We start from the raw sequence: 15,661 nt of genomic DNA on the forward strand, positions 1-15,661 counted from the left end.
CAATCTTCTGTTATGCAGTTTTGGTGAATTTGAATTGTAGCCTCAGTTTCCTGTTTTTAGAGAAGAAGAATAAGACGACTCTTGGTTGATGTCAGGAGTAGAGATGGCACGATACCCCTTTTTTTATGTCCGATACCGATACCGATATCATAAATTTGGATATGTGCCGATACCGATATGAATCCGATAGTGTTTTTTAATCAATAAAACTGTTTTTTAAATATCTTGCTGCATTTTGTATAAGTTCATACTCAAGTTTAAATAAACAACAACACTAAAGCTATTCTGTTATACCTGTATGTAAAAAATACACTGCACAAAATATTTCATAGTTCAGCAATACTGATCAATCTAATAAACTTAAACCTACTACATCCTTCCTATTCTGGTATTTTAAAGAGTACTTAGCAGAAATCTTAAGCAACCTAACTAATAGGGTTGCAAACTCCCAGCAAAAAAAAAATAGGGAACCACCCACCCTCCACCTCATGATGCTTAATCGACGTAATCAACTTTAATTTGATGCAGTGTGGGAAAAAAAATGCACAGAAATAAATTTTTTTTGAAAAATAATTAAATAGATTCAACATCTTCCTTCAACAGAACTGCAGACTGCACAGATGGTATCTTCCCAAAGGAAAAAGTAATATAGCTTACTAGGGTATATTAGACTTAACAGTTACTATATACAGTAATGGACTTTGGGTGTAAGATTCAGATAGTTATTGATTAAAAGCTAGACATTTTAAATGAGAATAAGAAAGAAAAGTATGTCTTTGTGCCCCCTCTTCCCTGTTCATGCCCTATCGGCCCCCCTGGCTAAACTTTGCTAGATCCGCCCCTGGACAGTTACCAGCCGTCAGCTGCAAAAGATCCTCGAGTAGAAAGTAATATTAAATAAATTCTAACAACAGATTATCAAGCTTAAACGTGCTGCTGTTGTTCAGCCGCTGGTTTCCTCTTTCTGGCGCGAAGTGGGCCAAAAACAAAGAAGAGAGAAGGAGTCGCACAGAAAAGCCGATCAGCTGATCATTAAGCAGTTTCACGATTGAAGTAGCAGCAAGAAGATGCAGTCGCTCCAGGTATTGGTTGTTAAGCTTAACGCGGGAATGCTTTACAAACATTCAGAGATGGACTTACACACTTGCTTTACTTCTCTCTGGGATAACCTTCTCAGAGATGAAACGCTGGTTTGGTAGCAGGCTTCAAATACACACAGCCTCTCTATCACTTGAGCACACTGCTCCGACATGCTACGGTTATGAGCCGAGTTACGCCATGTCGCAAGTTTTGTGAGGTGCTTTTTTTTTATATTTAATGGATCGGATTACATTTTTTTATTTCTCTCCGATATCCGATCCAGTAATTTACGTCAGTATCGGACCGATACCGATACGTAATATCTGATGTCCATCTCTAGTCAGGAGTGACCCTCTGCTCCTGTTGAAATGCTCTTCTGCATACTGTAGTTGCAAAAAGTGGTTAGTTTAGTTAGTATTGCCTGTTTTTACCAGCTTGAACCAGGCTGGTCAACAACAAAGAATTCTAACTGAGAGAACTGCTGCTCACTGGATATTGTCTCTTTTACAGCACATTCTCTGTAATGAGGATAAAACTGAGATCCTCCTTATTGGCACCAAATCCAACCTTTTGAAGGCGAACCATTTCTCACTCACCATCGATAACTCCACAGTTTTCCCTTCTCCTCAGGTTAAGAGCCTTGGTGTCATCCTAGACAGTTCACTTTCCTATAAATCTCACATCAACAATCTCACCCGTTCTGCCTACTTCCATCTACGCAGCATTAACAGATTGCTTCCTTCTCTTTCCACCCAGTCTACGTCCATTCTTGTCCACAGTCTTGTTACCTCCCGTATTGACTACTGCAATTCTCTTCTGCATGGTCTCCCCCAAAAATCCCTCCATAAGCTTCCACTGCTTCAGAACTCTGCTGCTCGCATTATCACCAGAACCCCCTCCTACCAGCACATCACCCCTGTTCTTCAGGAACTTCACTGGCTCCCTGTGAAATTCCGGATAATATTCAAACTTCTTCTGCTCACCTTCAAGGCCATTCATAACCTCGCTCCTCCTTACCTTTCTGACCTGTTAACCACTACCTGTTCTGACCGTTCACTTCGTTCTTCTTCTTCTATCCCGCTTGCTGTACCTTCCTTCCGCCTCACCCCCATGGGAAGCAGAGCTTTCAGCTGCTCTGCTCTCAGGCTGTGGAACTCTCTGCCCCCAGAAATAAGAAACATTGGTTCTCTCCCCCAGTTTAAATCCCAACTCAAAATTCATCTGTTCAAATCTGCATATTCACTGTGAATCCACTGTTTGTTCATTTTATCTTGTGCTTTTGTTTTATTGTTCTTATTCTCCCATTGTTTTACTAAGTGTTTTATCCTATTATAAAGTGTCCTTGGGTGACTTGAAAGGCGCTCATAAATAAAAATGTATTATTATTATTATTATTATTATTATTATTATTATTATTATTATTATTAAAGCCTAAAGATAGTTGTGTGGGGAAATCCCAACACTCAGACCGACAACCATGACACATTCACACTTAAATCACCTTTCTTCTCCATCCTGATGCTCAGTTTGAACCTCAGCAGGCTGTGCCTGAGGGCCTCGAGTTGCTGCCATGTGATTGGCCAATTAGATATTTGCATTAAACAGGTGGACCTAATGAAGTAGTTGATGACTTAATTAGCCACATGTTCACCAACAGTGGTGTTCACAGGTGTATTGAGCACAGATTAATAAGCTGCAGCGGAGGGAAACACTGGAGCAACAGCGATGGCACAATCTTCTCCTCTGAGTATTCTGTGTATGTACTTAGAATCCAAAACTAGATGATAGTTGTTGTTGTCGTTTTTTTTTTTTTTTAAAGATGGATTGCCTGAGTTAATTTAATTGTAAAGATAACATTTTTCTGCTCTGTGTAGTTTGAACTGACAGACGTTACTTAAATAACAAAGTTTAGCTCAGTGCACACAGGCAGGTACAGTTACAGTGATTCAGTGATAATTATCAATAGATAAATCAATCTATTAGTGTAGGGTCTTTACTTCACGGTGTAAAGTGATTGTTTGGTGCGATATAAATAAAACGGAGTTAAATGCATTCAGTGACACACACGCGCGCGCAGATAAAAATGTTCACATTACATCTTTTATTTTCCAAAGTAAAATGATCACATGATACGTCATTAATAAGTTCATGGCGATTACATGGCGTGAATAAGAGTAATAGTAAACGCACCGTGGCCCTCCACCCCACCTTAGAGCTGACTCAGTTACATTAATTAATATTAAAATGTGCGTCTGCACGCGGACTATTTACGCCATTAAAAAACATACACGTCGCGTGCTATGTGATCCAGGCCACTGAGAGTCTGATGTGACTGAAAGATCTTAAAAGCAGACGAGGGGAAAGTGTTTCCCTTTGCGGGGGCTACGGACTCCATTCACTGAAATATTCTGGCGAGCTGTTAGGAAGCACCAAAACGCGCCAATCCAAGTTTTGCGCACGGGGGATTTTATTTGTTATCCAAATCCACACGCCAGCGCCGAGAAAGAGTCACGGTGAGAGGATAACAAGTAATGATGCGCAATTAGTGCGCGGGCACAGGATGAGAAATGGAAACGCCAACTGTGCGCTCCAGTCACGTGGCTGCGCTTTATGATTTCTGCGCTCCGGATCTGTCTCCAGTCGCGCTGCGTGGAGAGGAGACGCGCACTTTGCGGGCAGGAGCTTCTTCTTCTACTACTTCTCCTCCCCTCTCTCTCTTTTTCTTCGCTGTCACTTCAGTCAGCCGGGAGGATGAGCGGATCCGAGTCCGGGCTGCCTCTGCGGCGGGTCGACCTCCTTGTCTTATAACAACCTCAGGGAGTCCACGCGTGTTTGTCCCCCCATTCTTCTTCTCTTCATGTTTCCCCTCCGAGCATCATTTGGGAGAGAATGCGTCTGCTCGTTTTCGCGACTTTGCTCGGAGTCCTCCTCGATGCGGGTAGGTGCAACTTTGGGGAGACCGCAGTGGTCTCGTATGATGATAGAAGTCATGTCCACGCACAGAGAGGAAATGCAGACTTCGTTTAGAGCCAGTCGAGATGAACTTTACTTTATAGCCGGTGTAACATTTTGGAGACTCGTCTTTGTGCCAATAGATAAAGAATAAAAAAAGAGAATCTTTCCAGATGTTTTTAGATAAGTGGAGAAACAGCAGGAAGGATTTATGGTTTTGGAGAAGGAGTGCCCCCCTCCCCACCCCACACCTCACACACCCCGAGCTCATTTTGGAGCAAAGTGGGAACAATAGTAACACAGATCCACGCCAATGACGCCCTTTAAAAGTGCGAGCCGCTTGTTCCCGCTGCTGCATGACTTTCTGCCACATCGCGCTGATAGTATTTAGTTGTTCCGAAGTGCGTCAGGTGATTGGAGTTCAGAGGATGGCGATATAGAAGTAGCAAAAAGGATGTGGTTTGTGGTCTGTTTTCTTTAGCGGAACTAAGAAAACGGGGGATTTGAAGCAGTTTTCTAGAAGTGATGAGCAGAGCTCGGGAGCTGGATGCTGCTCTGGTGTCCTGATTTCAGGAGTCTGCAGGTTTTGCTTGGTTTAAATGTTTTAGGGTGGTGTTGTGGTGGTGGATATGATATGAGGACCTTTAAAGTTGGAGGTGAATGCTTGCTGCCATTTAAATGATTGCACCAGTGATATCTATAAGCTTGAGTGGGATGTTTAGAGCAGGCGTTTCTGCAGGGATTTGAGCTGCTCTGATGAAGATATCCTAGCATGGAGCAGTAAGTGAGCATACGCAGTGATCTGATGAAAAATGCTGAGATTTGATTATATAAATTTATAGACTTTGCTTTTAGTTATGATGCAGAGAGGTGGCACTGAGTCTGTAGATCATCTGATTTCCAACCGTAGCAGTCACTTAAACAGGACTACAACGTCATTGTGGGCACTGTGATGTCTAATTCATATGTTTACTTACACTCGCTTTCTTTTTGCCTCACGGTTTGAGCAGATCTCTGCAGAGCATGAGGCATCTCAAGGTTTCTGGCAATAGGAGAAGAATAAATATTTTTGTGATTTCTGGGCTCATTTTTTCTCATACAGTATAAAAGTTAATAAAGGCCTATGGTGCTCTTTCAAAATAAAGGCTGAATATATGTATTTCAAATTAATCCTCACGATTTAGCTTGATGACTGCAAAAGAAATATGTCTGCTGCATCTGCAATGACTGACGGAGTCCAGTCCACCTTTTAAATTAGTTAGCGTATTGTCTGTCTTGTCTTAATGTTGGTTTAAAATGGAGCACTGTAACAAAAAATAATTTCCCCCAGGGATCAATAAAGTATTCTGATTCTGATTCTGATTCTGATTCTGATTAGAGCTGATCTTTTAACGCTCCACAGAGAACATGCAAAGAACAGAATGATTTATTTGAAAAATGAGGACCGAGTAGGTCTTTGAACAGCTCCTGTGGGGTCTGCAGGTGCCTCTGCTGGTAAGTTAAAAAAAGCGGCAGATGAAATTGGCAAAAACCCACATAAAAGTGCATTTGTATATTTACAAGAGGTTGCCGTAGCAATCTGGACTCTGGTTTTAGTACCTCAGGGGATGAGGATGCAGATGGGTCATCTATGCACTGGCAGATTACATTTAACGCGGCAGCTTTGTGTTGTAAATGGAGTTTTATCAGCTATAAAATCCACGGGTTACCAGGGAATTAAGAACAGCCACTCTGAGCTTTGCTGATGTGTTTTCTTTACGGCTTATTCTGTGTGAATTTATAACCTCTCTGCTGACACTCGAGACATCCAATAAAAGAGAGCAAAGAAAAACATGTGCTTTTATGTGCTTCGTGCAGTCAGGAGACCTTGTCACTGTCCATCTGCTTGTAGGCGTAAAGTCAAAACACCCAGCGGGAGATAAAAAGATGACAGAGCGCTCTCGTGGAGCGCCATTAGTCATGTTTGGAGCAAATATACCGTTGAACAAATGGTATATGTGCTAAAATCTGTACAAGCATCTATTGCTCAACTCTGGGAGAACACAGGGGATGAAATAAACACACAGCCCTGATTCACAGATACTGTGAACAATTATCAATAATCCAAGAAAAATAGTCCTGTGAAGAGCAGCTTCAAACTTGAGAAAAGTCTGGCAAACTTCATCAGTCGTCACCTGTGCTGTTCATATGACGAATAACGCCTATCCTGACTTGCTTTAAAGCTGCTGTTTGAAGAGGACAGGCTGAAGCCCGTACACACTCACAGGATCAGCCATGATTAGGTTTACAGTGAGGGAGAAAGGGTGACATCACCACACACCTGTGGTGGCCAGTTGCTATGGTGCATAACGCCACTGAGAGGAGGGGGAGGTGTGAAAAACCCTGTTGTCTGAGTCACTGAGGTCCAGGCTCTGGAGAGGCCAGTCAATCAAATAAATGTAGCTGTTGCCAATTAGACACTTTCCAAATGGTTTTGCATGGCGGATCAAAATCTGACGGTAGTTTTCTGTGTTCAAAATATATTCATTTTGACAAGATCTCTAACACCACTGGCTGAAATGCTGCCCCAAACCATGACAGAGCCTCCACCGTGTTTTACAGGTGGCTGTAGACACTCGTTGTTAAGTTAAACTGGGACTGAAAATGAGTTTTTTTTGTTTGTTTGTTTTTTTGTGTCCCGTTTGGATCTTTAGCCATCAGAATTGTTGTCTTAAGGCCAAGAAAGATGCCAAGCGGATTTATTTTACCAATTTTACAACTGCAAAGCTCTCCAGCGAGTAGTGCGGTGCTCTGAACAGATAATTGGAGGTGAGCTTCCCTCCCTCCAAGACATCTACAGGAAGCGCTGCCTGAGGAAAGCGGGGAGGATCATCAAGGACTCCAGTCACCCCAGCCATAAACTGTTCAGACTACTTCCCTCAGGAAGGAGGTTCTGCAGCATCCGGTCCCGAACCAGCAGACTGAGAGACAGCTTCTTCCACCAGGCCATCAGACTGCTGAACACGTCATAGACACCTCACCTTTACTACTGGAACTTCAACATTATGCACTCCATACTGTACAGTAATGCCACTGTTTTGCACATGTCTCACTCTGTATATTTTTATATATTTTATTTTATTGTTTACTCTATTTAAATTGTAAAATATGTGTATACACACACACACACACACACACACACACACACACACACACACACACACACACACACACACACACACGTGGAAAACATTTAGTATACACATCCAGAAATGCATATACTATTATATATTGTACATATATTTATTAGTTTCAGATGTAGCCATTCTTGTATTTTGCCTGTTTATGTTATTGTATTTTGCACAACTCTGTTGCTTGTGAAGCTCGCACACAAGAATTTCACTCGTATGTACTGTACCAATGTACCTGCACATGTGATGTGACAATAAAAGTGATTTGATTTGGATCATCATGGCCTTGCCATATTGGTCCATTTGATTGACCTTTATTATAAGTATGAATTTATTTTATTTTCGGTTGCTACAAGCGGGACAGACATGACTGGGGGATAGGACAGGGAGAAAGAATGAAAGAAAGAGAGGGAGAGAAAGAAAACCAAAGGGGAGAAGAGACGGTGAGAAGGGGGGGAGGAGAGAAAAAAAAACAAAACACCTGAAAATGAGTTTAAAAGCAGGCAATACTCGTGGACCAAGTGACTTAATTTAATGGCCGGCAGGGGGTGTCTGCTATTGCTTTTCAGATTGTACACACTCTCCTTGGTTTACGACCTCAGTAAACACTTTTTCTGATCGTTTGATGGACTCAAACGCTAGATTCAAGTTCTAGGTAATGATTGGAAAATTAAAAAATCATATTGCTTGAAATTTCATAGCTTTGCACAGTCACATTAATCACAGAGCATCATTCATTATCACTCAGTGGTGCATAATAGAAGAATGCAGCTTATGGGCATATTTTTAAGTCTTTAAAGTATCAATAAGTAATATCAAAGTTTATTCAACCGATCTCTCAGGAAGCTAAGATTCCACCTGCTGCTAATCTTGAGTTTGCAAACCTCTTGGAAACAGTGGCTAGGCCTATCTTTCTCATTTTCTTCACAAGATAAAAAAATCTAGCCAAGTTTTTAAGCTCCGCGCTTTTGACATTTGACAAAAAAACAAATGTTAAACGCATTCCTTTGCTTATCAAGCTGTGACGGGAGGATTGATTATCCACGTGAAGAACTCTGTAGGGCGGGAAACAAAAAAAGTCCTGCAATAACTGAACATTTCTGCTTCCACTCTGTGTGGCAGGAGATACCCTTCAGATTCAGTGCTACCAGTGTGAGGAGATGAAGCACAATGACTGCTCCACGCCAGAGTACATCGTCAACTGTACCGTCAACGTACAGGACATGTGCCAGAAGGAGGTGCTGGTCAAATCTGATGGTAAGCCGCTTCTCGTTGTTAGCTCATGAAGTCTGGCAATGCCTCAGTAGAGGCCCCAACGTTACAGAGATTACAGAATTATGTATGCTTGATGGAGGAATGTCTTTCTTGGTTTTCTCATTCCTTTACGCGCTCCAGAACAGAGTCCATAAAGGTTGAGAGACTGGGATTAATGCACAGTCTGAGCCAGCCAAAAGTACAAAGATAGAGTTTCTGTCTATCAGTAGAAAGAAGGAAGGTGACCGTCTGGAAACCAGAGATGAAACTGAAAACACATCGCTCAGAGAGAACGTGACTTCTTAAGTTTTCTTCTCTGCCATTTAGGTGAGGCTGCCGTAATTGACTACGCTCGTTTTGGTCGTAGCATGACTTTTATTTTCGAGTCACGTAAGTGGAGCCTACATAAACAACTCTTTAAATTAACTGTGATGTTTGCAGATGTGTGTAATTTTCTCTGTCATTAGTGACAAAAAAGAAAGTACCCAAGGATACCCAACTTCTTCCATCCCAAAATACCTGTTAATCGTTGTGTCTTATTGACTGGTCCAAAAGAGCAATCTCCTGTGATTTTCAGTGAAATAGATATTGTTATCTGTAATTTAGTTCCTTTGCTCTGCTTTGAAGGAAAAGAGAAGCACTGACTGATGTGTAGGCTGACTCTGGTGTAGGACTCGGTATCACAGAGGGGACACTGGGCTGTGGTACAGTGTGTAAAAATGTTCCAGTTGTAAACCTACATAAACGTTCCCATCCATTGCTTTTTTTTTTTATTTGCAGGCTCGTTTTCACATAAGCCTTATTTGTATTGTGATGTTGTTTTGCTGATCCAAAACCCCAGCTGACTGAAACTACTTCATTCAGCTCATTTGTCAAAGACAAGAGGCTTTCATTCAGCTGCCACTGAGATTAGATTAGTTTTGTGCCGCCTTACAAGAAATAAAATAGCTCAGTCTATAGAGTGAAAAAAACTGACAGTTTGGAAAAGAGGTGGGACAATTTTTTAAGCAGACATTTTTTTAAAATTCCAAACTAGGAAACCTACCAGGGGTCATGTGGTAGAAAATGCAAAAAAAGATTAACAAACCTCCATTTATTGTCTAAAAATGTATAAATATGAAATAATAAAAGGAAAAGTGGATACAACCACAATACGGGTGTAGCGTTTGAACTTTTATTTCACATCCAGAGCAGTATAAGGTAGGAAGTTTAATTTGTTTTGGGCACCAGAATATTATTTTGAGCTATCTCAAAATTTGAACTTACTGAGTATCTTAAAATTTCAAGTTAAAATTTTGGCATATCTAATTCGAAATTTCAAGTTTTTTTTTTTGTTTTGAGATGCTATCTAACATTTTAATTTATTGATGGTAAAACTAAATAATTAAAATTCAGTAGCAAAATCAAGCTTCCATAAAATATTTATCTGTACATTTATCTGTGTATTTATCTGCTAACATCTGTTTGGCTAACTAGCATAGCCAAGTATGAAAAGTATTAGCATAGCATTTCTTCAAAGACCAAAGCTCATCATTAACTTTAAGGTTGTTGAGTTAAATCTTATTTAAAGAGCTGTGAAAGATCCAAGGTGCTCTCAGTTTCTAAACAGAAATTATTAACGTGATTTTCATTACATTTTGAGGACGTTTACACTTTAGCATCCCCAGCTAACATAATCAAAAGATGTGCACAGACAACGGCTAGTTCTTCTAAAAGTCTTTTCTATTATAGTGTTGGGAAAAAAAACATTTTCAGTTTTATTCAGTCCTGTTCCTTTAGTTCAATTTCTTCCATGTAATAAATGTATTTTTATTTAATCTAGATATTAATTAACCTAGTATCAAACATATTTTTGTAACATTGCTTCTAAGGCCCAAACAGTCATTAGCTATCAGTTTGCTTTGTTCACTCTTATTTAAAGACCCGAGTGGGAGCTTGTGCAAAATGCTATTAGAATCTGAGTTACAGCTGTCAACAGTAACCTGTTCTTTGTTGGATTTTGGTGTTTACATATAGCTCGATTTAAAAAAAAAAAGAAAAATCTTCCGTTGTAGTACTGATATTAATATAATTAATCCAAGGCTAAAGCACATCATTAATTATCATTTTATTGTGTAAATGTTTTTTCTGCCTTAACAATTATGTTATTATATATATATTAATATCAGTTTAATTTCTGATATTATGCAAAACAGAAATTAAACCAACATTAGTGACTGTAATCTGTTTTTTGCTCAATTTTTACTAAATTTGGGGATGTTTATTTTTCAACTACTCCATCTTTACACGGTATTGTGCATTTGCTTTCCCTAACATGTTTGCAGCCTAGTATTTGAAGTAAAAATATTCTTTATTTTTACAGACTGTCAATATTATGTTTGCAGCTACCTGCAAAAGTCCCTTCAGATAACAAAGTTATCATTGATTGGCTTATCAGATTTTTCCTATTAGTTGTCAAATCTCAGACAGCACGTGGCTTGATGAAGTGTCTTATAATTGGAAGTTTATAGGTTCAGTGCTTGCAACAAAGTAGCCTTGCGTGGTGTCCTTGAGTAAAACATTGATCCCTCATAGCATTTCCTCAGATAGTAATTTTAGGCTTTACCTTGACAGACAGAGAAGCAGTTCTGTAGAAACATGTGCCTTATTACCACATACCAAACAAGCACTATCAAGGGGAAAAAATGCTAAGATGCACATTTTTCCTGCCTTTCCACTTAATGGAACTCCCTGCTGCAGAAATTGAATTTATCTGAATTTGATTTAATCCACACAGCAAAGGAATGTTTCATTTGCAGACAACAGAAACAACCACATGAATAATACAGTAACAATACCACATAGATGACAAAATGCTTCCTATATCAAGCATACCGTAGAAAAACATAACAAATAACAGCAATAGGTACCAGATAGAGAAAGGTTACTTGATAAAGAAGTCAGAAAGTGCAGAGTGAATAAAAAGCATTTTTCCAACACATCGCAGAAACAAATTGTCCCTCACCGCACAACGTTAGTTAATAAAAGGAGACAGGAAATCAGTACTTTCAAAGTCCAAATAGGACAATAAAGTACTGCAGCTCTTATAAGTTGAGTCTAAGCAATCTTATTACAGCAGGGACAATGAATCCACATTTCTTTGCAACTTTTGTTAAATGCATTTCCAACTACTGGAATCTCTTTTACTATTTTTACTATTTTTTCTGTTTGAACACTGGAAACATTTAGAGAGCTCTTGATTATTATTTTCAGGGATACATTATCGGAAATCGTGTGCATCCTCGGGGGCTTGCCTCATCGCCTCCTCTGGCTACCAGCAGTTCTGCACCGGCAGGTTGAATTCAGTCTGCATCTCCTGCTGCAACACCCCACTCTGCAACGGCCCCAAGAGGAAGCGTCCCACCAACTCGGCGGCAACGACCACCCTGCAGACGAACCGGCCTCTTCTTCTTTTCCTGCTCGCACTGCTGCTCCTCCTACTGACGTAGATGATGTTCCCGCCACAACTTCGCTGTACAGTTTGTTTTCTGTCTAAACCATTTAAAAGAATTTACCTTTCCAATCAGAATTAAAGTCAAGTTTGTAAAAGAAAGCATGGTGTTAAAACCACATAAGCGAGGGGATAATAAGATGGTAGATTTAATGTGGGTTTTTTTGGTTTTTTTTTAAATCAGTGTGACCCAAAATGACTGAGGCACTGAGCTTATCAAACACGACAGTAATTACTCAAATCAGGGCCAAGAGACATTTATCCACAGATTTCTGCAAAGACCAAAGGGTTTTTACAAATTTGCCCATGGGGCCATTAAAAAAAATGCAGGTTTTAGACACTTTTGCTTTGCTCTCACCTTGCACACAAGGAAAGTGCATTCATGCGGAGTATATTTTTCCATAAATAGGTGATATAAACAGGGATATTCCGTACTGCAGAGCCAGTGATCTATTGCTGCTGAACTTCTACTTCTAAAATAAAGCCCAAGTAACAAAAACCCCAGTTCCTTGAATGGCCACTTGGTGAAGGTCACTGCAAAAGGAAGCCAGTCCCCCGAGTACCTTTAAATCAGATATACACATGCTCAAAGCATCTCCCCCCCACACCGAAAAAAAAAGAAGCTTTGGTTTGTTTCTTTTCAGTAAAACTTAATTTTTCTGACACTCCATCATTTCAGTTTTATTAAAACCTCAGTTAGGGACCAGTCTGCAACCATCTGGCAACCACCGGTGCCAAGGGAAGAATCTGTATTCCTCAACCAGTGAGATCATGATTGCTTTTGTTGGTAGCATTCAAAGAGGTCTCCTTTTGATTGCTTTAGTCACTAGCCGTTTGCCAGGATTGTCAGTAGCTGACATGAGAGACACCGACTTAGCTGCAAACAAATCAAACAGTGGGAAAACTACAAATAATGCAATGGAAACTAGAAATGCAATGACCAAATAAAGGTATCTCCTTTTTTAATGTGTTGCTTGCATCAAAAAGGTACAACATTTACTTTGAAGGCAAAGATTCTCTGTGTCTGGTTTGCATCTTTTGCAAATTTTACTAAAGATTGGGAAGTAGTTGGTAAGTGTTTGCAGACAGGTCAGCATCTTCCGTGTAAACCACAGGTATCAACAGCAGTCTGCTAGCAGCCAAAGCAATCTCAAGGAAGTTTTGGCACAGCACCCTCTTTGCTACCAATTTCTCCTGGTAAAAATCGGCAACCTCCAGCAACTGCTCTCCATGTGGTTGGTTTTTCCTTGGCTTCGAGTTAAGCATGATTAAAGGTATGGACAGTACTGCAAGGGATGAAGTACCGAACTCAAAGCCTCAATGGATAGTCTACAAATCACTGGGTAATGTTATGGTGGGCCATCCATCTTATATATACAGTGTATGAGCTCAGCCTGTAGCTTCACCACAGAGAGATGGAGCTAAACTAGGTACAGGACCTTTTGTCGGCCCTCTTTTAGGTAAAGCTGATCAAGTGTGAGTTAATGCTTTAGTTCAGAGGTGGGCAACTCCAGGCCTCGAGGGCCGGTGTCCTGCAGATTTTAGATCTCACCCTGGGTCAACACACCTGAATCACATGATTAGTTCATTACCAGGCCTCCGGAGAACTTCAAGAAATGTTGAGGAGGTAATTTAGCCATTTAAATCAGCTGTGTTCATTCAAAAACCTGCAGGACACCGGCCCTCTAGGCATGGAGTTGCCCGCCCCTGCTTTAGTTATAGCTCACAACAGGTTGTCTTAGTTGTGCACAAAACCTGGAAGCTATGAGAGGAACCTGACCTGGGTGACAAAGGACACTGTGCTTCTTTAACAGATTAAACAAATAAGTCTTGTTATGTCATTTTGACAGTTTTAGAAGTGAAGGTAGGTGACTCTTGTCTTCTAGACAGAGCGAGGGGGATTGTTTTCCCCTTTTTTCCAGTGATTAGCTGAGCTAACTACCATCTGGCTGTAAACGTAATGGGCAGATGTGAGACTAGTATCAATCGTCTCATTTGATATGCACTAGAAAGCAAATTAGCATATGTCCTCAATCTATTACTCTTAAATTAGCTAAGGGAAATCTTAATGCTGCTCTCTACAGTGATAACTGCTTTTCCTGCTTTGCAACAGTTTGGAGGCCCTAAACAAATAATTTTTCTCATCTTTTAATAAATGAATGTGAGTGGAGTGCACAAAGCCCTGATTTCAACCAAAATTCAACAAAACAGCGAGTGTCGGATCGTATGTGTTGCCTGAGTTCACTGGCTGTGAGATATTTAGCATGAAGGTGAAAAGACTAAACACACACAGAAATGGTTTCAAAGTTACTGTTTTAAGATAGTGTTTTCTTTTTCTTTCTTTCTTTCTTTTTAAACAAATACATACGATGTGCTTTTTGTTGCCACAGGTTCATCCTGGGGTCTGGACCTTACGAGGAGATTTGGACACCACATCGGCTTCGTAGCTTCTCAGCTTTATGGAAAACTGTCAGTGTTATTGATAAAATGGCGTAACCGCTGAGAGTGACACTGAAACCCCGGAGAAGTGAAAGCATACAGAGCTTTGTGAATCATTGATTGCTCGGGTTTGAAGAGGATGCGGCTGAGTCATCTCTCACCTTTTTTTTCTTTCTTTTCTCTTTTTTTTTTCTCTTTTGGCTTTTTGTGAAGTGGAGTGTTTATGTGAAGAAGCTGGTCTCTAGTTATTTTCTGGTTATTAGATGCTGTAAAAAAAAAAAAGTGCTGGTGGAGGTTATAATACTTTTGAGCTTTTTCATTTTCTGGTCTTACGGTTTGAAACGGCGCTGCTGGTTTCATTTTCCTGTCGACGCTGTAGCTGTTTATGCTCTGAATACACAGATTTGACCTTACGAAGCCAAACTTTAGTTTTATTTCTCATATGTTACCGTGAAGACTGCACATTGACTGAGGCAACAAGTTGAAGGTTTCCCAGCTCTCTCGCACCTTCCTTTCACATTTATGCTTATTCTCCACTATCAACCGTCATTTCTCTTTGTTTCTGCGTTGTCAATCATAGGGTTGCTTCTGTGATATAAAGCACTATTAGTAGGCATTAATATTCCTGTGTAGAATGATCTATTAAATTGTCTCATAACCTTCATATTACATAGTGCAGAATAATAAGAAAAAAATATAAGTACAAATAAAATTCTCACTCGAGACTTGCTTCAGGTGATCTCTGTCATATTTCCCTTTAAGTATCCTTCATGGCCCCAAAATCACGGTTCCCTCTGCATGCTGTAAAACAAATTTCATAACTGAAACCTGATTTGATTCTCATATTTCAGTGTTCAGATGAGCATTTTAGAAAATTTCTGCATTTATATTTGCCTCTAAATGATCTGTTTGCCTATTTATTCTTATCACGGATATTTGTTTTGCTGCTTGCGTTGGCTATCTGTACCGTATCGTATTTATTCTGTGGTGAATGTGCTGTGGACGGCGATGCAGACACTCCGGCGCTGTATTTTAATGCCACACGTGAAGGTTTTAACGGTCCCGAGGAGACCGCGGGACAAGAAACTGCAGTTCAAGAACGTCAAGAGGAAAGGCATACTTGAGTTTATTATTTCTAGATTTGAAAAAGCTGTGTCAGAGACGGGGCCATCTGATAAACTTTTGTCTTTTAATTGATCTTCTGTGAAGAGTAACACTGTATTCTGCTGATATGTGATGTAAATAAATGTTGCAGAAATGTTGCAGAAAAACTGCC

At 40.2% G+C, this 15,661-nt stretch overlaps 1 protein-coding gene across 2 annotated transcripts; it reads left to right on the plus strand.

Annotated features, from left to right (window-relative positions):
• Window positions 1–3,658: 3,658 nt before the first annotated feature.
• LOC101474887 (ly6/PLAUR domain-containing protein 1) lies at window positions 3,659–15,661 on the plus strand. Of its 2 annotated transcripts, XM_004562595.5 has the most exons (5): window positions 3,659–4,018; window positions 8,325–8,459; window positions 8,784–8,846; window positions 11,709–11,969; window positions 14,337–15,661. In XM_004562595.5, the coding sequence occupies exons 1-4, from the start codon at window positions 3,970–3,972 to the stop codon at window positions 11,942–11,944; spliced, it is 483 nt and encodes a 160-aa protein (XP_004562652.1). In that variant the 5' UTR covers window positions 3,659–3,969; the 3' UTR covers window positions 11,945–11,969; window positions 14,337–15,661. The 2 variants fall into 2 exon arrangements, with proteins under 2 accessions (XP_004562652.1, XP_004562653.1); XM_004562596.5 differs by lacking the exon at window positions 8,784–8,846 and having other exon boundaries at window positions 3,665–4,018.

This window comes from Maylandia zebra, linkage group LG23 (assembly GCF_041146795.1).
Source record: "Maylandia zebra isolate NMK-2024a linkage group LG23, Mzebra_GT3a, whole genome shotgun sequence".
Taxonomy (NCBI): domain Eukaryota; kingdom Metazoa; phylum Chordata; class Actinopteri; order Cichliformes; family Cichlidae; genus Maylandia; species Maylandia zebra.

What these genes read in the sequence shown, in the direction of transcription:
- LOC101474887 (XM_004562595.5), top strand. Translation starts at nt 3,970, where the DNA reads ATGCGTCTGCTCGTTTTCGCGACTTTGCTCGGAGTCCTCCTCGATGCG. An exon ending in CGGAGTCCTCCTCGATGCGG is followed by an intron (nt 4,019 to 8,324) that starts GTAGGTGCAACT and finishes TCTGTGTGGCAG; the next exon opens with GAGATACCCTTCAGATTCAG. An exon ending in GGTGCTGGTCAAATCTGATG is followed by an intron (nt 8,460 to 8,783) that starts GTAAGCCGCTTC and finishes TCTGCCATTTAG; the next exon opens with GTGAGGCTGCCGTAATTGAC.